At 43.7% G+C, this 25,073-nt stretch overlaps 1 protein-coding gene across 3 annotated transcripts in view; it reads left to right on the top strand.

Annotated features, from left to right (window-relative positions):
- The first annotated feature begins 358 nt into the window (after positions 1–358).
- YEATS2 (YEATS domain containing 2) overlaps positions 359–25,073 on the top strand; it is a 73,491-nt gene continuing 48,776 nt past the window's right edge. For all 3 annotated transcript variants that reach the window (XM_075003611.1, XM_075003612.1, XM_075003613.1), the window contains exons 1-11: positions 359–456; positions 835–1,060; positions 2,538–2,655; positions 6,816–6,913; positions 7,018–7,110; positions 10,793–11,035; positions 14,150–14,265; positions 16,332–16,493; positions 17,836–17,947; positions 20,020–20,064; positions 21,920–22,106. In XM_075003611.1, coding sequence (XP_074859712.1) covers positions 2,556–2,655; positions 6,816–6,913; positions 7,018–7,110; positions 10,793–11,035; positions 14,150–14,265; positions 16,332–16,493; positions 17,836–17,947; positions 20,020–20,064; positions 21,920–22,106 — 1,156 coding nt within the window. In that variant the 5' untranslated portion in view covers positions 359–456; positions 835–1,060; positions 2,538–2,555. The remainder of the gene's footprint in view (positions 457–834; positions 1,061–2,537; positions 2,656–6,815; positions 6,914–7,017; positions 7,111–10,792; positions 11,036–14,149; positions 14,266–16,331; positions 16,494–17,835; positions 17,948–20,019; positions 20,065–21,919; positions 22,107–25,073) is intronic.

Consider the following 25,073-nt stretch of genomic DNA (forward strand, 5'->3'; position numbering starts at 1 on the left):
GCGGTACCACCCGGGGGCAAGCGCTGGGCGCTGCTGGGGGGGCGGGGCAGTGTTTGATGCTTTTCTTCTCCGCGCCCCCCGCACGGATTAAGGCGGGTTCCCATCCACCCGCGGCGCCTGGGCCGGTGGAGGGGGTCTCAAGAAGGCGCTTTTCGGAATAACGTGGCCGGTGTGCCCAGATCTCACAGCGCGCGGGTGCGGCTCCCCGGGGAGAAGGACGCCAGCCGGAGCCGCACTACGGTGCTGAGCCCCGCAGGGAGTGGCCTGATCTGGCCCGGGGCGGGGCGGGCCGCGCCACCTACCCCTGGAGCCCGCGGCCCGCCCCTTCGCCGACGTCCGCCTGCGCGGCTCCCGCCCTCGCGCTGAGAGGCAGCCGGAGCTGGGCGGGGCGGAAGGGGGCGCGCCGGCGCGGGGCAATGGCGGCGTGCGGCGGCGCGGGGCGAGCGGCGGGGCCCGGTAGGCGGCGGGCAGTCGGGCGAGGGGAGGCTGTATCTGAGGCGGCCGCGGCCGCGCGGCTCGGCCAACAGGCAGGGCCGGTCGCCGGGCGGGCTCTGCGGGGGCCGCCGCCGTGCAGCGCGAGGTGCCCCGGCTCCGGCCCCGCTCGCCTGGCGGCGACGATTGCCGGGCCTGGGGCGAGCGCGGCTCGGTCACCAGGCGGCGTGGGGCGGGGCGCCTCCCACCGGGGCCCCGACACGAGGGTGGCTCGTCCGCCTCGGCGGACGCTTGGCGGGGAAGGGTCGTGCCTGGGCTGCACGCGGCCATGTTCGGCGAGAGCCCGGCCCCGGGCCACCTCGCGGTCCCCCACACGACTGGGTTTGTCCCTTCTCGTTCCAGGTGTGTGCCCCGCAGTCTAGCGGCCCCCGGCAGAGGAAGGCCCCAGCCCCGGGCATGGCGCCACAGTAGCTGTTCCAAGCCGCCTTTGTCAGCGCCCTTCGACCCCTTTAACAAAGGGGACATAGTCAATCGCGCTTCTCCCGGGAGGGGCAGTTCAGACCTACCTGGGCCGCCCGCCCGTCAGAGCCCAGGCCGGAGAAGCCAGACTTCGTCTGGCATTAAGAAGGTAAAACACAAAAACTGAGGGGGGCGGGGAGAGCCCCAGGGCAGGAGCAGGCAGCTAAGTTCAGCCTTGCGGCCAGGTGTTGGCTTTAGACCTGCCTGCAGCTGAGACAAACGTACACGCTGTCATTTTGTTTGTACGATGAGCCCTTGAAATGAGAATTGCAGAATGGTATGTTGGAGTAAATCCTTGTGTAACTTGCGGTCTCTGGCAGCTTGTCTGCCCCAGGAGATTTTTCTGGTTGTACCCATAGTACTCACCTGGTCAATGTTCTTATGGTGGAGTAAGTGGGTTTTTTGGTTTAGTTTCAACATAAACAAAACTGGAACAAAATAAGTATCAGAGGAGTGGCTTTGTTAGTCTGCATCCTCAAAAACAGGAACGAGTCCTATGGGAAAGTTACACTGGGTCGCTTGGTATGTTTGTTCCTTCCAGGACATTTGGCATTGTCCACTGTTGGAATAGAGGATGCTGGGCTAGATGGCCATGCTAGGTCAGACCAAAGGTCCAATTTTATGTTCTTACATGATACCTTCAACAGATTAAATTCAGACTCTACCGACCTACCTCATATCTGTATCTTTCTTGTCTTCTTGCAGTAGTGTTGCTTTTTTTAAATCATTGTTTATTTGGACCGAAGCAAATTCACAGTTACTTGCCCAGTTTGTTGATTTTAAAAAAAGAATGAATCCATTTGCCTTGAGCAAATTACTGGGCAATAATTAGGTGATAACAAAGAGGATGACAATTGTTATGCTGGTGAGAATTCTAGTTTAACTAGAATTGGGAATTGATTAGTTAATTTTGTCAAACTTGGGTGTTCTCTAATCACTGAAGCAGCACAGACACTCCAGTGACAAGGACCTGGACAACTCAAAGGACTGGAAATGGAATTTGGAACTTTGCCTTGAACTATTCGTGAATGTTGCCACCAGTTTGTGGCAGAAATTTGACAGTCCAAGGTCAAGTCTGACTGGCTGGCTGTCCCTATTGCAGTCTATGACAACTGGTTTCTTTGCTAGCTGTGTTGGCAACTGAGGTTAAGAAAAGGTGGGCATAGCAAGTGAACTCCACTCTCACCCATAAAGATGCTCCTTCCAGGTGAGGGTTAAGATAGCTACCACTGTGCAAGATAGATAATGTCCACTTTTTGGACTGACATCCTCTTTTAAAATGTCCTTTAAAAATATACTACTATCTTTGTTTGTAGAGAGAAACAAATCTGAGGTGGAACTGCACTTTTGGCTTATATAGTACCATGTAACAAAAGCATAACTGGAACAATGAGGCATTTGGTGCAACTAAGCTGCTTGATGAATCGTGGCTAGGAGCAATAAGAGAAACAGCCATTCAGAACATAGCCTTTCCTCTCTTGTGAATTGGAGGGCAGACTTTACCTAGTAAATCATGTGGCCTGAAGTCAGTTTGAGTGTCAAGATGTGTAATAACATACAGAGGAACTTTTTTCCTGTCTTTTCAGGGAAGCAGTTGAACTACCATGTCTGGAATCAAGAGAGTGATTGAAGAGAAGGACCCAGATTATGAGGAGATCTCAGTCACGCATCCAAGTAAACGTCACAAAGCAGTTGAACAGTCAGGTAGGAATGGTCTGTGACAGTATCTTAGGGAAGATAAAACTCTCCAAATGTAATGTTCTCTCTGGAAAAAGGCAGGCCTTGAACTCTGTTAGCTGAGCAGATGAAGTAGCATTCCACTAGAGTTACAGTGACTACGGATGATAAGAAAGAATAATGAATGCAAAGAATCTGGGAAAATTCTTCTGTTGACTTAGTGTTGTCTGCACTGGGGCTTAGGTCAGCTTTGCTATTTTGAGGGATTTAAAAAAAAAAAACAAAAAAAAAAAAAAACACTGAGTGACATGGCTAGTTTGACTGAAGTTTTAGATGTAGACCAGACTTAAGTTCTAACAGACAATGGGCAGGATCACAGGATGGAACTGCATAGCAAATCATCAGCTTAGAAAAGAAAACTCTTAGCCAGTGTTTGGAGGCTTGACTCTTGCAGAATGGGAGACGCATCATAATTCTGGGCAGGTAAAGCTAGTGAAGTGAAACTGGGAAAAGGAGAAGCATGGAGGGGGAGGCGGCAGACAAGGAAGGTAAAACGGATGGAGGAAAGTTGGCTGGCTGGAAGAATACTGTGGAGGGCATGGAAGAAGCAGCAGGGTGAATGGATTTTTATTCAGCTCAATGGGAAATTGCACAGTTTGGGAACAATCCTATTTCCTGGCAGCTCTGGACAAGTTGAAGTGCTCTCTGGGCAAATGAGTGTCTCAGGATATGGAGAGGGCTGAGTGACATAAAGTATAGTGGCTCTGAGCTGCTAATAGATGGGCAGAGGGATCAGAGAGGATGAGTGGGAGCAGGGCGGGGAGAATGGAGGTGGCTGTGGAATATGAGGAGGTTAAGGAGCTGGAGCGGAACAATACAACTGAGGTGCTAGGAGTCGGGGAGGAGATTGACAGCTGCATAAGAACAAGTTGAAAGTCTCTGGTCTGACAACATCTGTGGTCCAGCACGACGGGTGTTGCTGAACCAGAGAATACCTGGACCAGAGCGCCCCAGCTGTGTGGAGCCAGTCAAGCTGGTGGGCTGCAAGTGGAGCCCCACCAGGGGCAGGCAGCCCCCTTAGCAGTCACTGTCAGGAGCAGAGTCCCCAAGGCAGCGAGACAGTGGCTAGGAAGGGGGCCCAGCCAGCAGGCTGGCAACCCCCCTGGGTGAGCCTAGAGGCCTCACTTCCTCTGGTTTGACAAATTCCCTCATTTGGGACCACTTAGGTCCTGAGGGTGCCAGACCAGGGAGGTACAACTGGTATTGCCATGGAGGAGGTAAGAGAGGGGGCCTGCACTGCTGGGCATGGCTGAAATTTAGTGTGAATATATTCTAGTCTACCTAGTAAATTGGTGCAAACCTCTGTGTGAATAGTCTACTAAATTTATTTAAACCTGGCTTATTTTCAGCTTAATTTGATAAGGAATCAGTGTTGGTCAAAGTCAGTTTAAGAATATTTGTTTCCACTGGCTTAACCAAGTTGGATTTTAAACATATTTACAGTAAACTAATGCAAATTTGAATGTTAAAAAAAAAAAGCTTGAATATTTGATCAGAATTTTGGGTGAGTGGAAGGAGAAGTTGCTCTGGGCTTTCAGCTGCAGTTTATTTATGCAGAGGCAATTTAATTTTCCAGCCAAGTCAGAGCACACCATTCCCTTTGTCATGTACAGGAGAAACTGAGTTTTGGACTAAAACAGTGGGAGTTAAGGGTACCTGTAAGGAGATTGTAACAGCCCAATTTATGGGTGCAGTTTTTCCTTGATGTTACCCTTGCTGAGTGTTGTTGCAAATGTTATGGTTTTGCTTGAAAGGCTGTCGCGTCCGCGTACAAGTGCGAAACAAGCCTCTCTTTATCTTGCAACTTCAAAATGAGATAAATGTTAAGTATATGAGTGTCCAAATTCCAACACAACACCGGATCTCAATGTTCAGATGCATTTTTAGACTTTTTTTTCATAATACTGATTACATTTTGCAAGGGGAAGAAAGGTTTCAGCACATTTCTGTGATTAAGCCAGTGCACTTCACATCCTTGTGTGCTGTCATTTTTCTTTAGAAGTGCTTGAAATGGGTGGCAATTCAGTCCAGGTGGTCTGTTTGAGTTTAGAGTGGCTGCTGTGGTTTTCATTACATTTTCCAAGCGTAGAACTTTGCCACACAGAGCATATTGGTGTATAGACAGTTCAACACAATTGACCTTTCAGTGTAACATGATTCGGCAGCATGAGCCAATCAGTCCAGTCTTGTGGCCTACCATGTTCTTAGTGCCCTCTGTTGTCATTGTGGCAAATTGATTTAAAAATAGATTGAGTTCACTAGCAGTATTGGCAAATCTCCAAAACAGGTCTTCACCTGTAGTTTTCCCTGAAACAGCTGCAGCACCACAAGCTTTTCAATGACTTGAAAAGTCTCATTCATTCCACAAATGCAAATTAGCAGTTGAGCATTGTCAGTAATGTTGTTGCTTTCATCCAAAGCCACTGAAAAACCTCAACATTTTGGACTTTTTCCCCAGATCTGCTGATATCTTCTGTTGTTCATGGAATAGTCTAATAGTTTGGCAAAGACAGATTCATAGCTTCAGCAAGGTTCAGGATATGTTTCCTCCATAACTACATGCATACACTTTTTTTTTATGAACTCCGTGCCAGAAAAAGACTTACAATTAGTATCCAGTAAATACACAGTAGAGTAGCTTTGCCTTCACTACAGTGCTTTTTTTTTTCTTGTATTCTTAGCATTTGCTGTGAACATCCAATTTCTTTTTTTTCCAAAGATGTGATCTTTGCATTTCGGAGTGCATCATACTTTGCCCTGGGTTTTGTGTCAAAAGTCTCCTGATATATTTCTTCAACACTGCAACTGTTTGTTTACAAATGAGGCTGAGTGAGTTGCCTCTAGGGGGTACAAAAATTATTGAATGGTCCACTCCCATTGGAAATACAGAGCATTTAATGGCCACTTTCCTTTTTGTTCGAGGTGTTTTTGTGCATTATCTGCTTTTACTTGCCAATCCAAAGCATTGCATCTGGGACAGACTACAGCTAATCAACACATGTTGGAAGTGGCTTCCTGAAATTTTGTAGTAAAAATCACTACAGAAGTATGTGTTTAGTTGGTCTGGTTAGCCTACAGCTGAGTTGCAAACACAGAGTAGTTGTTTACAGGCTTGCAGTTGTATGAAACATGACTCTTTTTTTTATTAAACCCCTTCCTTATCACATTTTCCAGTATTTCCTTTGCAAGCTAAAGTGGTGTAAACTTGAAATACTAATGACTCAGCCAGTGGCATGTTATGTTAAAACAGGCCACAGGCTTTATGAAATACTCTAGTAGGTCAAAGATTGGGTACTCCTGCCTATACCAAAGTAGGTTCCAGTATTCTCTTTCCCAGCTACAGTAAACCCTCAAGTTACGCATGGGATTGCATTCCTACAACCCCTGCATAACTCAAATTTTCGCATAAGACTAGGGGGAGATGGGAGCCAGGCTGCAGCCTGGTTCACAGCTCCCCTGGGCTGGCAGGAGCCAGGAAACTGACCAGCCGTAGATGGGGTGGGGTCAGTTTCCTGGCTTCCAGAGTGGCAGGGAGCCAGGAGCCAGCCTGGTTCCCCTCTCCCCACTATTTGGGACCCAGGAAGCTGACCAGGTCACGGCTAGTCAGTTTCCTGGCTCCAGCCAGTAGAGGGGTAACCAGGGGCAGCCTGGCTCCTGGCTCCTATCTGCTCCTTGGAGCCAGGAAACTGACCAGGGCTACTGCCACAACTTGGTTGTGCATATCTCGGGGGTTTACTGTATAGGCTTGCTTTCTTGTGTTTGTTGTGTTCTGATGGCTATGTTGTGTTATGTGTTGCTTTGTTCCCCTTAATGTTGTATTGCTTTTTTGATAACAGTAAACAGTGTCTAGTGATGAGATTCCCTATCTCAGCACTTACAAGAGAGAAAATCCCTCTAAAAACCAATTTATATACATAGTTCAGGCAAATTCAGTTCTGGTGCAGACCAAAAATAAAAACTGGGACTAAGTGTTAGAGATTCCTTTCACTGTATTGCACTTAGTCATTTATCCTAACCTTTTTAAAATCTTTTTAACTATTTTTTTCACATAGAACCCTTTCGTTTTGATCTATAATTCCTTAACTCTCAATACTTCCCTCTTATTTATATGCATGTTTTCTCAACAGCTCGAGATGCTGCTGTACAGAAGATTGAGACAATTATTAAAGAGCAGTTCGCTGTTGAAATGAAGAATAAGGAACATGAGATTGAAGTCATAGATCAGGTATAAACTTATCTGATTTTAAGAGAGAGAAGTGAGAGATTCAGAAAATACAGAAAAGTGCTAAAATTGCTGTACTTTGTAATACAATTTTTCTTCTTTTTTAGCGCCTGATTGAGGCAAGGAGGATGATGGACAAGCTTCGTGCTTGCATTGTGGCTAATTATTATGCTTCTGCTGGTCTCCTTAAAGTTGGAGAGGTAAAAAATTACTTTTGGAACAATAAGACTGGAGAATATTTGTGAAGTTAGACTACATAGTTCATCTGCTATGTAGCTTTCCTTGTTTGCTTTTGTGGTACAGTTATAAGTGCTTGAAAATTGAACTGTAAAATGTGGGTGGAAACTGAGTTGCATACATCTTGTCCTGCCACTTAGAGGTGGCAGGAACATTCAGTACAGACACATTTTTAACGACTCAGTTAAATTCTTTTATCTGAGAAACCCACTGCCTCCCTTGCTTGCAACACCATTGCCTCCAATGCTGATAACTATTGTATCACTACACAGGACTTGGCAACTGTTAATGAATTTCTCTATAGAATGCCATCTAGAGTAGGGCAGTATTATCCCGTTTTACAAGTGAGGGCCAGAGGCAGCAGAGGAATTAGTGATTTATCCAAAGTCACAGCCAGAGGGAGTCTGGCCTGAATCCTGGTCAGTGCCTTAGCCTCAAAACCATCTTTCCTTTCACATGTGCATCCCACTGTATTATAACTTCACAGAACGAACCAGGGAGTGCCGAGGAGGTCACAGGTGTGAGAAAATGAATATAGAAACAGCTAGTTAAAACTTATTCCTATGCTAGGTCCCCCTCTGGTTTAGCAAGTCAGGGTATATACCTGGGTTTAACTCTAGTTTAGTTTTTGACTTGCAGTTCCTCTTTATAGTGCTAATGTGTGGATTAGGAGTAAAGTTTTATCTGAATTCTCATAAAGGATGGAACTGCTGCATCAAACTTTAGGCATGTGGGTCAAAACCATGGGCTTGCCGTATCTGCCCAGAGAATACTCAGATGCAGAATCCTGTTCAGCCTGGAACACTAGTATCCTATTAGCATTAGCAAAAGGCTTTTTGAAGATCTGTTTTTAAAATCTAACTTGTTTTTTGCCTCTTCAAACACAAGTTGGTGAACTGGTATGGACAGAGGATTTGATAGTGATGAGAAGAATGTCTTTTCTGGATATCTCTGGAGGACTGAGCTGCTTTTGATCTTCAGTGGCTCCCTCCAGTACCACATGGAAACATGTTAGCAAGAGTTTGGTACTGCCTCCTCTCTCCTTTCTGTATCTGTTCTATTAGACAAAGAATTGGTTTCCCTAACCTCTCTGTGAGCTCAGTGTGCTTCACCAGTATCAAATTCACTTCAAAAAGTTGTTCTTATTCTTGAGAAACCTTCACAAAAGTACAGCGGTTGCTCCATTATTTTCTATAGGTGCTGCACTTGTGCTGGGGGCTGAACTTCAAGAGTATTTCTGATTGAGTTAGCGTTCCCCTCAAAGGGTCTAACTTCCATGTCGGATAGACTAGTGCTTGTTTTATTTTATTTGTGGTTGTTTACAAAGCTGATAATTTTTTGCCATCCATGCAGTGTTTTTAAATAATAAATAATACCACTTTGGTTTTATCAGCAGAAATCATAGTTCTGCTTTCAAAACTGCAGGTTGAACCTCTCTGGTCCAGCACACAGTCGTCCAGCAATATCCATAATCTGGCACAATTTTAGTTAGTTGGACGACCACTTATCCTGGGTGTGGCTAAATTTCCCTGTGATCCCATAAAGTTTGTTTCCAGCCGCCAGTCCTGGCTCTGTGTTCTGTGCTGTTACTTAGCTCTAATTTACCTCTAAATGTCTTCTAGGAGCTCTGGTAATGCTGCCAGACAATATTGACTTCCTATGGTCTGGCAGATTCTCTCATCTGGCACCACTAGGTCTGGAGGGTGCCAGATGAGAGAGGTTCAACCTGTAGTAAATTGAGTGCAGGGGAGCCGACAGCCACTCTGGGTCCCTTGGCAAGGGGCATGTGTGTGTCGGGGGTAGCTTTGCACTCCTGGAAGGGCAGAGCTGAGGGAAGCCATCCCTTAACATCTTCTGGACCACAGCACACCCTAGGCTGGGTGGGGGCACCCAGCAGCACCACTTCCCCAGGCAGCCCTAAGAGCCCCACACAGCATCACAGCAGTGCCCCAGTGGCAATTTAAACAGCTCTGGATGCTGATGCTGCCATCTCACTAGCAGCCAAAACCCCAGGCCCCTTTAAATCACTCGGACTGGGGCATTCCCCCTCCCCCCCCACACACACACACACACAGTCTGCAGGCCTGATTGTGTGTGTTGTAGTTCACATTCAGTGTGCTCACTTTTGAAATACCAATTAACTTGTAGCAAGTTGTGATAACACTCTTGAGCTGCTCTAATTTAAAAATTAAAAACCAATTTCTCTGGCCAAATGAGCTTGCTGCAGTACACAGTACAACCATGTTCTGAGGTTTATAATTAAATATAGTTTCAGTTATTTATAACTTTTTTTTCCTGAAAATTGGTAAGTAAGTCACTTGCTGAGGGGGGAACAAACTAAACAGGTTTGGGTTATTTACTCCTTGGATACGCAGAGCAGGTGTGAAAAGTTTTTCACAGAATACTTTATGGATAACTAGGGAGTTTATAGGATTATTACATCACAAACACCGAGGGAGTCAGAGCTCAGGATTTATGATGGGAAGAAATTGCCACTCAAAAGTTATGCCTGCACTAGCACTTTTGTCACGATAATTTAGTCAGAGATCTGGGGGAAAAACACCTCTCTGACATAAGTAACACAGGCAGAAATGCCGGTGTGTACAGCATTTGACATGACTACTGTTGCTCGTTTGAGGTGATTGATTTTGTCATGTCGACAGGCTAGGTCTCTCCCATCAGCACAGAGCAGCTACAGAAATGGTTTTACATTTGTAGGGCTATATTGATATAGCTGTGCTGCCATAAGCTCGCTAGTGTAGACAAGGCTAGACCTTTTAAAAGTGTGTTTTAATTAGTGAATATTTAACTCAGTTGTCTAAAAAGCCATTGGGAGGAAAGAACTTGATTAGCCATGGGCTTTTTCAAAGAACTGAAGTGCTCTTTCCTTCCCTTAAGCCCTATTGAAAATCTCATCACCCAGAGATTCAAACCCCATCGCCTACCTCTTAAGGTCTGAGAAGTCCAGTTCCCCTGAGGAGACCTCCTCGATGAGGAAGAGTTATATGCTTAAGGTTACATGCAAGCAGGGAAAAACCTCCTACGTTACCTTTACACATAACAAAAAAAAAAAAAAAAGCCAAGAGGGGAATGAACCTGTCATTGTCCTTCACAGGTCGTCTGTAAAGACATTCTGTTAAAGTATGTAAGTTCAAGATGACATCTAGTATGCCTGGTTTGATTTGCAGGCACAGGCAAGTGTGTGACTCTTGACCACCTGGTTAACTTCTGGGCGCAGGCAAGTCGGCGATGCGTGCATCTGGTCTTTATAAAGAGTAAGAGTCTAGTGCCTGGCCACAAGGAGTCGAGCTGCATACCTAGTGTGATGTTTTCACCTGTGTCAAGAGTGCATGCCTAAAGATGCAAATCTTGGTTTAATGTCATCCTGCAGACTAGTCTGGGGATGTTGCAGTACTCTGCTCAGAAACCGATTAGAATACTTTTTGGACAAAGGCATCTGTAGTGTCTTTGAAGTTATTTTGGCCCTCTTGCCTGGAGCAGTGTTTTTTCAATCTCCGGGGGATGTGCTTTACCTGTGATTAATCATCAGTTGTGTTTCTGTATGCTCATGCTCCAGTCTTCATGTTCCCAGGTTTATTAGAGCTGGGAAAAAATAATGGATCTGCCTGGGTTTTATTATTGCAGGGAACCAAGACATGTGACCCTACAGTTTTTAATCATCCTTCAATCAAGAAGTTCTTGGAATCGCCATCCAGATCATCATCTCCTGCTAATCATGGATCAGAAACTCCATCCATTAACCATTCAGAAAGTGACTCGTTATCTCAGCACAATGACTTCCTCCAGGACAAAGACAATGGCAGTCTGGACACAGAAGAGCGACTGGCAAACAACCTGGATCAGAGACCAAGCAGGAATACTGGACGGGTAAGGTAAAGCTGTGACAAGGGCATGGGCAGGACAGAAGGTGTGTGTGGTCATGGAACTTCCTTCCCAACTACCTGGGGAGACTGGGCCAGCATTGACAGGGGAGTTGGTCTGGAATATATTTTTCTCAGCTCTGTTCTCTGGGAATATGTCTATGTTGTAATAAAAGTCAACAGCTGGTTTGGGTCGGTTGACTGAGGTTAGCAGGCTGCAGGGCTATAAACTTTCCATATGAGTCCTGGCTGAGCCCAGGCTCTGAAATCCCATGTCTTGGCACCTAGGCTCCCACCTGAATATACTGCAATTTTATTGACTTGCAGGTCAAGCTCTATGAGCCTATGTCAGCTTTCCTATGATTACAAGCATCAGTCATTGCCCTGTTCTCAGTGTGGTCAGTTGTCAGCTTCCTTCTTCAAAGTAATAGAAGAAACACATTAATTTCCTGTTCCTGAGAGTTGCAGGTTAATAACTCTTCTTTGAACAGAAGCAAATGGTACCTCCTCCTCTGGAGAAACAGACTCCTGATAAGCAGCCCCAGTTAGCTCCCCTTTCCCCTGTGTAGGAGTTCGTGAGTCTGTGCCCAGCTGTTGTGCTGGGATATTGTAATTAATCTTACTTGGTATCAGTTTCCTTTCTGGCTGCGGCCAGAATGTTTCCAGAAGGGTGGGATCTGTTTTGATCCTCATTGGTCCAAGGAGAGTGTTTGAGCTACTGAAAGCTCCTGGTCTGAAGCTTATGAAGAATCAGTAGCACCTCTTCATGGGAGGGAGGATCTCAGCCCGTTTACAAATAAGAACACCCCGGGCAGGCAAGATAAAGCATGTGGGCTGGATCTGCCCCATGGGCCACCTCAGACACAGAACAGTCAGCCGCTCCTTTAAGCAGATTACTGCCCCCCAGTAGCTCTCTGCTCCAGAAGTTGGGAGGGAGCAAAATAACTCAGCTCCCCTTGGCTTTTTTATGGCCAGTAGGAACTCAGAGATTTTGCTGTGGGGTGGGAGCAGCATCCAGCACCTGAAGCCTCCCCCTCCCCTCTGGCATCTGAAGCAGAGAGCTACAGGGAACAGGCAGCAGTTTGAGTGGTCTGGGGCTGCAGCAGGGGCACTGGCTGGGAGCTGCCCAGATAAGTCATCTGCCCAGAGCCTGTCTGGCAACCCAGTCCCTCCTTCTTCCCACCCTGCTGTCTCCCCACATAACCTTAACCCTCTGCCCCTCCTCCTGCACTCTAGTCCCATGCCCTAGGTCACAGCCCAAATCTCTGCACTCTCTCCTGCATCTCATACTCCTGCCCCAGGTCAGAACTGCCTCCTTCAGCTGAACTCCCAGACCCCCGGCTCCCTCCTGCACCCCAGTCCCTTACCCCAAGCTCCTTTCTCCACCTAGTCTCCATCCCAGACCCTGCATCTCCTCTATTAATATCATGGAAGAGTGCACCCTTTGTCTGCTTTCCAAATTCTTAGTGTGGGCCCCCTCAAAAATTATTGCCCACACTTACCTTACACCATACCTGCGAAGCAGGCAGTACTTACTAATTTACCGAGGGGTGATCTCAGACTTGCTTGGAATTTCACAATGAATCAGCTGCATAGCTGGCAGAGAAGCTTATGAGCTTTGATTCCTGGAACCTCCCTGCCCTAACCATTGCATGGCACTGTCTAAAGCAAGGCATGATTGTTTAATACAGAATGATACATACGTACATACGTATTTAATATTAAATATATATTTAATACATACAGAATGATAATAGAAATGGTCCAGATAACAAAATAAGCAGCAATGAAAATAATTGTTTATTGCATATGAAGGAGAATAATGCCCACTGTGAGTAGGGATGTTAACATTTAACCTATTAACTGATAAGTCTCACCTGAAATGGAGGAGGCTTCTGAGTTACAGCTAACCGGTAGGTGTTGGAACAGCCTCCCACCTGCTGCAGACAGGGGATTGCCCCAGCTCTGCAGAGCCCCCGCAGTCACTGTCTGTGGGAGATGGCTGGGGAGACTGCTGGAGTACCCCGGCGCACAGCGCTGACAGGCCTCTGTGAACAGGGCTGCTCTGGTCTCGCTGGAGTGGCCCCACCCATGGTACTCTCACCCCTGTTTAATTCATTGACTGGGTAAACCTAATGTTTGACCAGTTAACTAATTAAACAGGATCTTAAATCCCTAAATGTGGGATGGAACAGTATGCTGAGTTACCAGGGAGACAGAGCAGCACCACTAGTCAAGTAGCAGGTTTTGGAGACTTACTTAGTGCCCTCCTCTGCCATCCAAGTTAACCTGCAGTAAGCCCATTACTTTCCACTACAGGATCTCACTGCTTTCTTCTCAAGTAAACGCAGCACAGGCTCCAATATGATTGCTGACATGTGGATTGTCAGATTACTGAAGATCCTATCATATTCTCAAGGCAAAAGTTTCAGCCAGGCAAAGCCCAGGAAAATATTTCTGGTCTTGCAGTTGTTGCTGAAGCACATACTGGTCCTGGATCTGGTTACAACTTTACTTTCCCATGTGGATTTGGTCTTCAGTTAATAAAGGATCAGTACAATGTCACCTAAGTTGTTTGTTGTAACAGATTGCTGTGGATTCACTGGCTTTATTTAGATGCTGGTGCTATGTTACTGTTGACTATCATTCTAGCTGGTGTGGGGCCAGATTCTTCCACAAGACACATTTTTTATCTTCCACCATTGAAGTGGAGGCCCTGGAGGGCAGAATTTGACTCCCTAGCAACCAGGGCCAATGTTGTTTTTTTTTTGTTTTGTTTTTAAAAAAAGCTGGTGATTTTGGATGCCTATGTTGAGACTTGAAAGGGGCTTGATTTTTTTTCAAACAGAACTTCAGCTGTTTAATTAATCGTAGTTGTAAAATAGTGGCTCAGACCAATTGTGTATATTGGGTAACTGGAACTCACCTTTGCCATATGGTATTCATTGGCCATATATGTAAATTATTTCAGAATGGGCCATTAGTATTTGGAGTGTATGTGTAGAATAGTTCTACATTGTTCTCTTATTTTAAATGTGTGGGTTTATTTTCAAAAAGCGCCTTACTTTCTAGCCCCAAGTCCATATTTTCAACGTTGCTGTTTGCTCTTTTCACCCTTCAGGACACTTCAGGAGTTACAAGTGCTCACAAAACAGGCCAACGAAAGGCCAGTCTGTTAAATGATGAGACTTCACGGCTGTATGTGAAGAAAACAATTGTGGTTGGCAACGTCTCCAAGTTAGTATCTAGTTCCTTCCAGTTGTGTGAGGCTATGTCTATACTTCAACTTCAGCTACAAAACATTTTTCATTCACAGGTGCTTAAACCCCCGCCCTTTCCCAATGAACAACAAAGGTTTGCATTGGCAAGTAAAAGTGTGAATGCTACTTTGTGTTCAAAGCAAAACCCCTCATGGGGTGGACAACTTTTGTTGACAGAAGTGCCGACAAGCAACATTCACACACACTTGACTTAATGCAACAGAACTGTGTCGACACGGTCTTGGCACTAAAAGCAGACTAAATGAGACATACGCTTAGTTCCTAGTCATTGCTTTGAATTGTGGATCAAAGTTGGAAAACAACTAAAATCACTGTTGTGGCAGTGTGCAAATCTCCTAAGTACACACCAGCTCCCTTCGTCTAGTACATCCCTTCTGGCTGTTGGCTGTGAGCAGTAGCTATTGTGGGACCCAAGTCTAGTGTTCGTTGAGTAACACGTGTGAAGTTTGATTCTGCATCTTCTTCAAAACTAAGATTTTTTTTTTCAAAAAAAAGTGCTTTGTCACAATCAGTTCTTCCAACCTCCACCACCTGCAGCGCTAAGCCCTGATCCCACAATAGGGTCTGTCTTGGAAGCCCCTGAAACAGCACATGGGAAGGTAGGAGCCAGTTTATGATGCGATGTAGCTCACTGAAGCCAGGGTAGTCAGGGCTAGACTAAAATAGTAGCACTGAGCTAATTATGTGATTTCCTCCCCGCCCCCCACATGGTGAGAGATGCAAAATAATTGTGCTGTATTGTAATTTTTGGAAATGTCATTGAATGAAGCTGAAGACACATTTAAGAAATGTTGTTTGATTTTTTTTAAAGTTGGCTTGATCAGTGTTGCTGTGAAAATTCATTCAAAACTGATTGATATTGTCCAAGTTCTCAAAATGGGTGTGGTTGAGCATGTACTGTGATTTTTTTTTTTTTTTCCCCCTACATCCTTTTGCTAGTTTAGCTCACCTCACGTTCGTTTTTATAACCAACTCTTGCCAAAGTCACAGAAAATTTGAGAACTCAAAACTCCTATTTTAGTTCCACCAGTTTCCAAAATTCATTTTCCAGAATCTTTTTTAATTTTTTTTCCAGAATCAGAAATTTTCAGAAATAGGATTCCTCTATATAGATCAGGAAATCCTCCCATGTGACTAAGGTAGCCAGTCAACAATTGACAATACAAAAAGGATTAAACCAGCCCCAAAATGGGGTAGGGGTGGGAGAGATGAGACCTCATTCAGCAGAATCACCAAAAGTCACATTTTTTAGGTAGTATTTTGGGGATTTTTTTTTTTTTTCTTCAAAAATGGGAATTGGAAAAAAAAGATGTTTTCTCAAAGTATAAAACCAAGTTTTGGTTTAAAAAATCTAATTTTGGAAAACTCTGAACAGCTCTATCTCTGTCTATCAGTCCCAGCTACTGCACTACTAATGTCAGGGTATTTTTCCCAGCATAGAAGGTATTGTATTGATGGTGAATGTTAGATGTTGTTTCTCTTGCCATTAGAGATGGGTCTAAAAACCCTGTAAACACTGAGAAATCTAAGTTTTGGGGGCTCAAGTCTAAAGGTAATCATAAGTTAAGATTTAGTGTATATTCTGCTAGAACTCCTACCCATCTCGTGCTTGGGGAAAAAGATAGTCAAGGTGATTTACATCTCCAGAACTGTATGAAGAGGTTTTGATAAGTAAATTTGTTTCACTGGTTAAAATTACTACCTTTAATTAGAAAACAAAGATTATACACTGGAAATTTACAGAGTCCTGTTGCACACAATTATATATTGAGATCTCAAGGTATGGCGTTAAAGCAAAGAGTGTAAATGTACATAAGAACCATTCAGATTTGTTTGAGTAGGGGATTTGAAGGGTTTGGTGAAATGTTAGATGATAAAATTCAAATGTGCTCAGTTGGAGGGGGGTAGCACAAACTAGCCCTTTTCTGATTCTAAAACTCTTGCCAAATTGACCCCCCCCCCCCAAAAAAAAAGGCACAAAATCTTTTATATAACTGTATGTATTTTTACTTTTCCTGACAGGTATATTCCTCCAGATAAGAGAGAAGAGAATGATCAATCAACCCATAAATGGATGGTGTATGTACGAGGCTCTCGGAGGGAACCCAGCATAAATCATTTTGTCAAGAAAGTCTGGTTCTTCCTTCATCCCAGTTACAAACCTAACGACCTGGTGGAAGTCAGGTAATCAAGAATTACTGGAGTGTTTGAGATTGTCAGTTGAAATAGGGAAATTCTCAGGAAGATCACATCTTTTTATGGCTGTACTGTTGGTAGTTTAGCTTAGCTTCAAACTTGGCTTAACTATAACTAATGCTGCAGGTGTTTGTCAGCACTTGTGAGTTATATTGCAGTCTTGTGAAACACATACCAGGTTGTTTTAGTAGATTAAAGAGAGCCTTTACCACTAGAGAGTATCTTGAACTTCTTTATTTCACATTAGCAGTATGGATTTGTGTATTGTTTACTTTCATTACTTCATTTACATTTAAAGTTTGGCCACATACCAATCTAAACAGATGTCCTCTTTGGCCCAGTCCAACCTGGAAAAGTCCATTTTTCTATGCCAGAGTTCTTCTAAAATTCCCATTCCTTGTGCATTTCAGTAAGGTGCTTTTTCCTCAAATGCCTTTTTCCTGCTCTCTCCTCTTGCAAAATCAGAATCTTGTTTAGTCTAATGCTCTGAAGCATGTAATAACAGCATGGCTGTGTTGACATGCTGGAGAAACAGATGCCAAATGTATCAGTGTCAACATTCTCTTCATAATACCATAGTTGAAAAGCATTGCCCCATCAAGGTCAACAGGGTAAACTGCAGGACTTTTTCCCCCACAGGAGATGGCCACTCTTCTTTCTGCTGCTAAGATATTGGCATAACACACTCAAACTTACTAGGAAAATAAATCCTCTGTGTATTGGCTTCAGTCCTTCCTCAGGGTTTGTTCAAGCACATTTTAAAACACTGGTTATCTGTTCCAGCCTCCAGGACCGGCGTACATTAAATGAAACCCCAAGCTGATACACATTCCTGTAGTTTCTTCCTCTGTAATAATCTCTCTAATATCCATCCCTTCAGCTGGGACATACTTCCTGTAAAAGGTCAATTCCACCACTTCCAAGGAAAAGTCCAGAAGTATTCAGGGAAGATGGTGTTAAAAATAAGGTTGCTTTGGTCCTGTCTACCACCACTTTAATATATTTTATGAGCAGAGAGACTGTCGAGTGAAAAGACTGACAGCTCTGCATTGGAAATTTAACTTGCAGCAGTGTTAAAAGGTACTGATTTTCACCAGGACTGACCATCTGGTATTGTGCTGCCATTTATTAGGAAAGTAACTCTACTACTTTCTCTTCTGGCACACATTCACCATTTTGAGTCATTTTCTTCTACCTGTGCTCAGGTGCAACAAGGCAGCCTCTGCGGCTGTCTGCCTAGAGTTCATGTTCTTTCTGGTGGAGAGTAGAATTGAAGGCAACTCACAACCAATGGGGAAGTGTCATTTAGTGAATTTCTGTTTATTTCTAGAGAGCCTCCATTTCATCTGACCAGACGAGGCTGGGGAGAATTTCCAGTGAGGGTTCAGATTCACTTCAAGGACAGCCAGAACAAGAGGATCGATATCATACACAACCTGAAGGTACTTGAATAGAATGGCTGGTACAGAGGTTGGTAGAGTTTTCAATAGTACTTGTGGCATGTGCTGTGTTTGTGGCCTCCTATGTTGTGTTTCCGTACTGCTGACTTCTGATGATGGGGCATGTGAGATGGAGGTGGCAAATGAAGCAAAGGAAGTGACATCAGTCACATCGGAGGTGACGTTCCATTGAGGGCATCCTTAGTCTCAGGTTGACTGTGCCCAGATAAGCCAAGCATGTACGTGCTCTCACCTGCGATTTGGATTTTTATCATCTCATCAGTTTTTATGTGCTAGGATTTTAGTAGGGGCACCTTTCTGTCTGAAGGAACAGTTGTTCTGGTTAGTCCCTTCCCAAAGACTAACATGCAGCTATCAGCCTGACAACTAGACTCTTCCTATTACTGGAGGGGTGAAGAAGGAAAGCCCCAGAATGCTCATTTATTCCTTACAGGACTGACTGTCCCACGGGAAGATTTATGCAGAGGATTTATGGAGGCAAAACACTTCTGGAAACGGACATTACTTCTTGTTTTAACTACTTCAGCCCAACCCCAGCAGAATTCCTGCATTACCCTTCCTTTTTCATTATTCTTAGGGTACATCTTCGCCGCAGGGAAGGTTGATCTTCCAGAGTTTGATTTAGCGCATCTAGTACGGATGCCCTAAATCAAACTTACAGGGTGCTCACGTCGGCACCGGTAGTGCTGCCCCTCATTAGGAGTAAGAGAAGTCGACGGGAGAATTTTTCCCATTGACTTCCCACTCTTCAGACTGTGGAAATGTCCATTTTAGATCAGTTGACTCCAGCCGAGCAATTGTAATAGCTGTATTTGCATATCTGAAATAGATTTTTACCTCCTATTTGTCCTCAGAACTTTATCACTGCACTATTATTAGTTTGACTTGGGCCTTGTGTATGTTAAGGAAAGTCTTGCCAGTGTGACGATATCCATGTACATGTCCATGATTTAGGCATTAGGGGTGGTTGAGAACTCTTTGTCCAGACTGTTCTTTAATTTGAAAATTTGTTTTTTTGACTGAGTGAAACTTTTTTTGCAGAAATCCTGGAAATCTGAAATAACGTAATTCAGAATTGCCTCTGTTGTGCCTCGTGGGAGCTGTATTTCTGTGCCCCATGCTCCCCTTCTCTGTGGATGGGTACCCCAACTCCATCCTGGCCATCTGTCTGCCCCCCATGTATTGTATGTCCTTACCTGAAGCCAGACCATCCTGAATTTTGGGAGGAGATGTCTGGCCAGTGTGCGTGCCCTATAAGAATAAACGGGAGCCTCAAGCAATTGGAGTACAATTCCCTTGAGGCACCAGGTGGTATTTCAGAATTGCAATTTCTGGCTTTGTCCAAAACATTCTCACTTTTAATTTTTCAACAAAAATCTTATCTCCAACTAGCTCTAGTAGATCTGCAGCACTGCTGAAGAGTGGGGGTTACAGTGGTGCAGCTCAATCTGGTAGATAAACCAGTTAATCTACATCAGTGTAAGCCCTGCTTGATGCTACTACTGTGTGTCTGTGTTAAGAGCTTGCACCCTGTTGCATATGCCCTTTATGTAGACAAGTTCTTAATTTTCTGGCACTGAGTTCTTCTGAAATTTGCATGGCTCAGGCAGTCTCTCGTACTGGGTTCTTCTGTCAGCTGGAGTCAGTTTTCATTGAAGTAACAAAAATTCCATTTAACGATGCTGCTGGAAATAACTGAGATGGTTTCATGTTTGTTTAAGTTTATGCAAATAAAAAGGACACTCCTCTAAGGCTAGAGGCGTTAGTACCTTAAATTATTTTTATGGAATTGATTACTGCAGAATGCCAGTCTCCCCTCCCCCTACAAGTCTAACTTTTTTCTCTCTCAGCACCACCCTCTAAACCTCCATTTCTCTTTTCAGTAGCATGGATTTTCAGCTCACTACAGAGTGCAAATGTTGCCATTTGCTTTTAAAAAAAACACACAGTTAGGAACTTGCTGCTCTGTTATTTCAAAAAAGATTATTTGTAAACTTTAGTTAAAATACTTCAACATGTTAAAATGTATTTACTCATTGAATTGTTTTCTACAGTTGGATAGAACCTATACTGGCTTGCAGACACTTGGTGCAGAAACGGTGAGTTGCAAAGTGTAGAATGGAAACATTTGCTGTTGTGTATCATCTTTCATGGACTGTGTATCTCAGAACACTTTGCAAAGTAGGCAGTAGAGGACTGAAATTGCAGTGACTGTAGCCAAGTAAAAGTGTGCCATAGGTTAACCTTTCATAATAAAAGCGAAGAAGGACCTTAACAATGGCTGTGTGAGAATAAAAAATATGATCCTTGCAGTAAACCCACAAACTCTGTCCCACTGTTTCTTTAATTATGACACTCTGAGCACTTGACTTGCTTTGTGTATCTCAAAACCTGGTCTCGCGCCAACAGAAAAGATGGTCCAACAAAAGATATTTCCTCCCCCCATGTTGTCTCTGTCATGTCCTAGCACCAACGCTAAAATCTGCATCTTCCTTTCAGAATAGATTAGATTTGTATTACAAAATGAAATAATAAAACAGTTCTGGAAAGTGACTTGACTTGATTCATGTCCATTCCCTTAAGTCGTGATGTTTCACCGTTGCTATTGTCAAGAGAAATGCATTCAGATACATTTAAGAGAAGCAAATTTTTCACACATAAATAGTGTGTGTGTATAATGTTTGTTAGAAGATCAGTTGACTGAGCTTAACATGAAAACAGAACACAGGAAAAATGTAGCACTCTGGTAAAAAATGAGCTGCAGAAAGGAATGAATTTAGAGGTACAGTAAACTCTCATATCCAGCATTCTATTATCCAGAATACTTAGATAACCGGCATTTTAACCATCAGTAAAGTTTAGTTACATTTTCCGTAAGTACAGTATAATGAAAGTAAATACAATAAATATAGCAAATACAATGTAAGTTTACAGTGTACAATACTACTGTTGTTGGTAAATAAAGTACTCTGCATACATTTTTTTGTTTCTTAATATCTAACTTTGTTTTTCTTTAGTGTTATGTATTGCTAGGTATACCTCTCTGTTATCCAGAATGTTTGAATGTCGGCAACCTCCCGGTCCTGGGACTGCCAGATATGAAAGAGTTTACTGTAATAGTCAAACAGTAGGGAAGGCAGTGGCCAGCAAAATTCACAGTAATTTTCTGACTTGTTGACTGTTAGCCATTTTAGGTAAATTCTTTTCTGTTGTGGTTTGTTGACTGTTTTCTGCAATGCAGATGGCAATGTAATTTAGTGGTTACACAACAGAGGGGGTAAAGGCAAGATTCTATTTTAGACTTGGGATAATTCACGTAACCTCAAATCGTAGTCTTTTTCTAATTTCGATTTTTTTCTCTATTTTACTAAATTGAAGATTTTCTGTGAAGTTGCATGCTCTCAGTTTCTCATTCAGTGAAGTAGATTTTATTATGGGCTTTCTCAAAGTAGGAACATTTTTTAAAAAGTAAACAAATGCTGTAGTCTCTGCTTCAAGAGGTTTCCAAACCAAGCGTACAAGGTTAGCCCTTAATCCTATGTTCAGATCTGATAAACACAGTTCCCTGCACCTGTGTGGAATTCTGCTGACTGTAAAGAGACAACATGTTTGTTAGCTGGTCAGGATTTGATCCTGAGTTTGTGGTAACTTTGCCTGATGATACTCTCTGTTCATAATCCTGTGCAGAGGTGGATATGTGCCATTTTGTTATGAGGATTTAATAGCGCAAATCATTGCATTTTCCTAGGTTTAGTTGTAAGCAAGAGACCGACAAGACTGCTGCCTCACCTCCTTCTTTTGAAATCAATGGCAGTTCCATGTGCGGATTGCTTTCAGGCTTGGGCCAAGTAGTATCAGAGTTTTTAGAGTCACTAAGTGTAGTAACTTGTGATGTTTGGACTGCCCATTGCCAAGTGAATAGCTTATCGTAATCCTTTCACTTCTTTCTCCAAGGTAGTGGACGTTGAGCTCCATCGGCATTCTCTTGGAGAGGATTATCTCTTTTCCCAGTCTTCTGAATCTGACCTTTCTGATATCCCCACATCTTTACCATTACCACTGAGTATGTCCGCCCCAGTGAAGGCTTCTTCGCCTGTCAAACAGTTACTTGAGTCTGTTCCAGACACTTCTGTGGAAAAAGGTAAAGCAAACTGGTATTTGTGTTTCCTAATTTTGTTTAGAATATGTGGCTATTAGTGATGCTGTGGCTGTTGCTTTTCATTGTTTCTGTTCTGCACATTACTGCACCACTAACAAGCTATGTTTAATAGGCCATAACTCATCTGAGTGGGTCCCAGCTGCCAAGCCCATTGAGGAAGCGACAGGCTTGTGACAGAAATTGAATTCAGGGAAGTGTTGTATATCCGGAGTTTGAGTGGACCGTTCTCCCAAGCTCAGGAACAAAAAGCTTTATGTAGCCCATTACAGTTGTAAAGGGTGACTTGGTCAATGGGGCTTTTACTTATGCACTGTGCATTACAGGTAACTGAGACAGGTGAACTTTTCTACTCGTTTGAATATTTGAATGCTCAAGGGTTTTTGAGTACATTTGAGTGCTGGGATTGTCTGTAATCTGCAGTCGTGTTTGCAGCAGGAAAAGGACTGCCTGACTACGCAGGTGTTTGGCGAGTGAAGTGGTGGCATATTTATATGCCCCCTGAGCATCTCTTGTCTTTAATGGCCTTTATCCCCATAACATGCCTGTAAAATTTTGCAGATGGGGACCTGGGGCACAGAAGGACTAAGTGGCTTTGCACGAGGTCCCCAAGGAAACTGGTGGCAGAACAGGGACTTGAAATCAGGACTCCTGATCCTGGCTAACTCCTAACCACTTGGTCATCCCCCAGTGCAGTGGTTCCCAGACTTTTCTATGCCAGTTGGCATGTCTGTGTCTGACCCCTGTGGTTACAGAAGTGAAGGGAACTGAGACAGATTGGAGAATGAGCTCACCCCAAAGAATCAGCTCCTGTCCCACAGGGCTGGACACAGCTCCCCACTCAGGTTGTTTCATCTTGGTCCTGCCCTACATAATGCCAGAAGAGATCATCATGTTCATCTAGTTGTATCCTGGCCCAGTTTGGCACATATACGTCTCTGTAGATGGAGGCAGAGGGGATGTCCTCTCTAATCAAAATGATGCTATCACTGCATGTGGCAGATCACAGAGCCAATCAAATTTGGCCCTCTGCTCCACTGTGACTGAATTTGATTGACATTGTAATCTACCACGTGGTGCTTCAGTGCTGCCACGTTTGAGACTTCTCGACCTTGAATGATGTTTTCTTGCTTTTTCTCTGTTCCCCCCCACCACCACCATCTCACGCTGGGGCTTGCGACCCATAAGTTGAGAAACACTGATCTAGGTGCTTCTGTTCCAGCATGTTGAAACATTTCACAAGCATTGCCCTGTTGTACCCAATGACTAAGTGAATTCTCCTCATTTTACAGAGGTTCAGAGTTGTCTAAGGAAATATGTCAGAGCTGGGAATGTGACCCACATGTCCTGACTCCCAGAAGATTCCCCCTCCTTCTAAGCAATATGCCTTCACTAAACTAAATGGAGCAGCGTTTGCCAGATGCTCTCCTTGCTGTCTGCATCTTCTGTGTCAGGCATGATTTTATAACCATTGATAGGGGATTTCAAAGTAAGGACCTAGACTTTTGTTGCTCCTTGGAGTAAGAGCATAACTGCTGCTTTCCATGGTTTTTCGTCTGGTATAATCTCTTAAGTGGTTCTGAACGCTTCAGATTAGGTGCCACCTTCTCTCTGAACGTGTGCACAATCTTTATATCTGTGTATGATCCAGAAAATTTATTTTGAAGGAAAAGCCCTACCGTTGTCCAGACATCTTAAATTAAAAATCATCTTCCTTGAGCTTAATTTAGTTTTATTTTAACACCATTCTTTGAACCTTTCAATCAGAGTTATTTTCTCTTATATAACAGAAGCTACCTTGATCCTGACCTGGATAATGCCAGAAGAGGCCACGATGATCATCTAGTCCAGGGAGGTCATGACCCCTCAGTGGATCTGAAGTTTACTACTTGTGGGGGGGAATCACCCTCTCCCAACCCTGCTTCACTATTTATAATATAGTGTTAAATATAGAAACCCCCTCTTTTAATTTATAAGGAGAGTCCCACTCAGAGGCTTGCTGTGTGAAAGTGGCAGTACACAAGTTTGAAAAACTTCTAATCTAGTGTAGGCCCATAATCTCCTGTTGAGTTACTGAGGTCCTCAAACCTTGATTTAGAGACTTGAAGTTACATAGGATCCACCACTCATACTAGTTCAAACCAGCAAGTGAAACATGCCCCATGCTGCAGAGAAAAGCAAAAGGACTTCAGGGTGTTTACCAGTCTCACCTTGGGTTTCGGGGGGCAGGGGGGGGGAAGAGAATTCCTTCCTGACCTAAAATATGGCAATCAGTTGGATGCTGAACGTGTGGGTGAGATCCACAAACCACACCTGGGAAAGAATTCTACATGATTTACCTTCTGTAAAATCAGGGTATATTTTATACCTATTCCCATTTATTTTTAAGTATTTTCTTTCAAAATCTGTTTGAATACCATGTATATAATTGAGTTCAAACTAATAGGCCTGTAGTTTCCTGGATCACTTTTTTCTTAAATATGGGTGTTATATTGCAATTCTGCAGTCATAGGGCATGACTCCTTGATGTAATTTCTTGTGCCAGTTCCTTAGATGTTTGTGGGTAGATATGATCCCAGCCTCCTGATTTGGTCCCATTGAAATGGTTCAGTTTGGCTTTCCCTCTGGGTGTGGTAATTTCTACTTCTGTATCCTTGCTCCCGTTAGCTAACCTGCCACTCCCCATTACCCTGAGTAAAACTGAAAGAAAATAGTTGTTTAGGTGTTGTGCCAAACCTCAATTATTTGTAATCTCTACCCCATCCTCTGTGTTGAGCAGCCCCACTTCTTCTTTCATTGTGCTTTTTTTCCTCCAATATGGCTAAAGTAACATTAATGTTGTTCTAAATTTCACTTGTAAGGTACAGCTCTGCCTGACTCTTGGAAGTTCTCATTTTTCCCTACACTTTCTGGCTTCCAAGGGTGTATTGTCTACACTGTAGTTAGACATTC

Source organism: Carettochelys insculpta, chromosome 10, assembly GCF_033958435.1.
Source record: "Carettochelys insculpta isolate YL-2023 chromosome 10, ASM3395843v1, whole genome shotgun sequence".
NCBI lineage: Eukaryota > Metazoa > Chordata > Testudines > Carettochelyidae > Carettochelys > Carettochelys insculpta.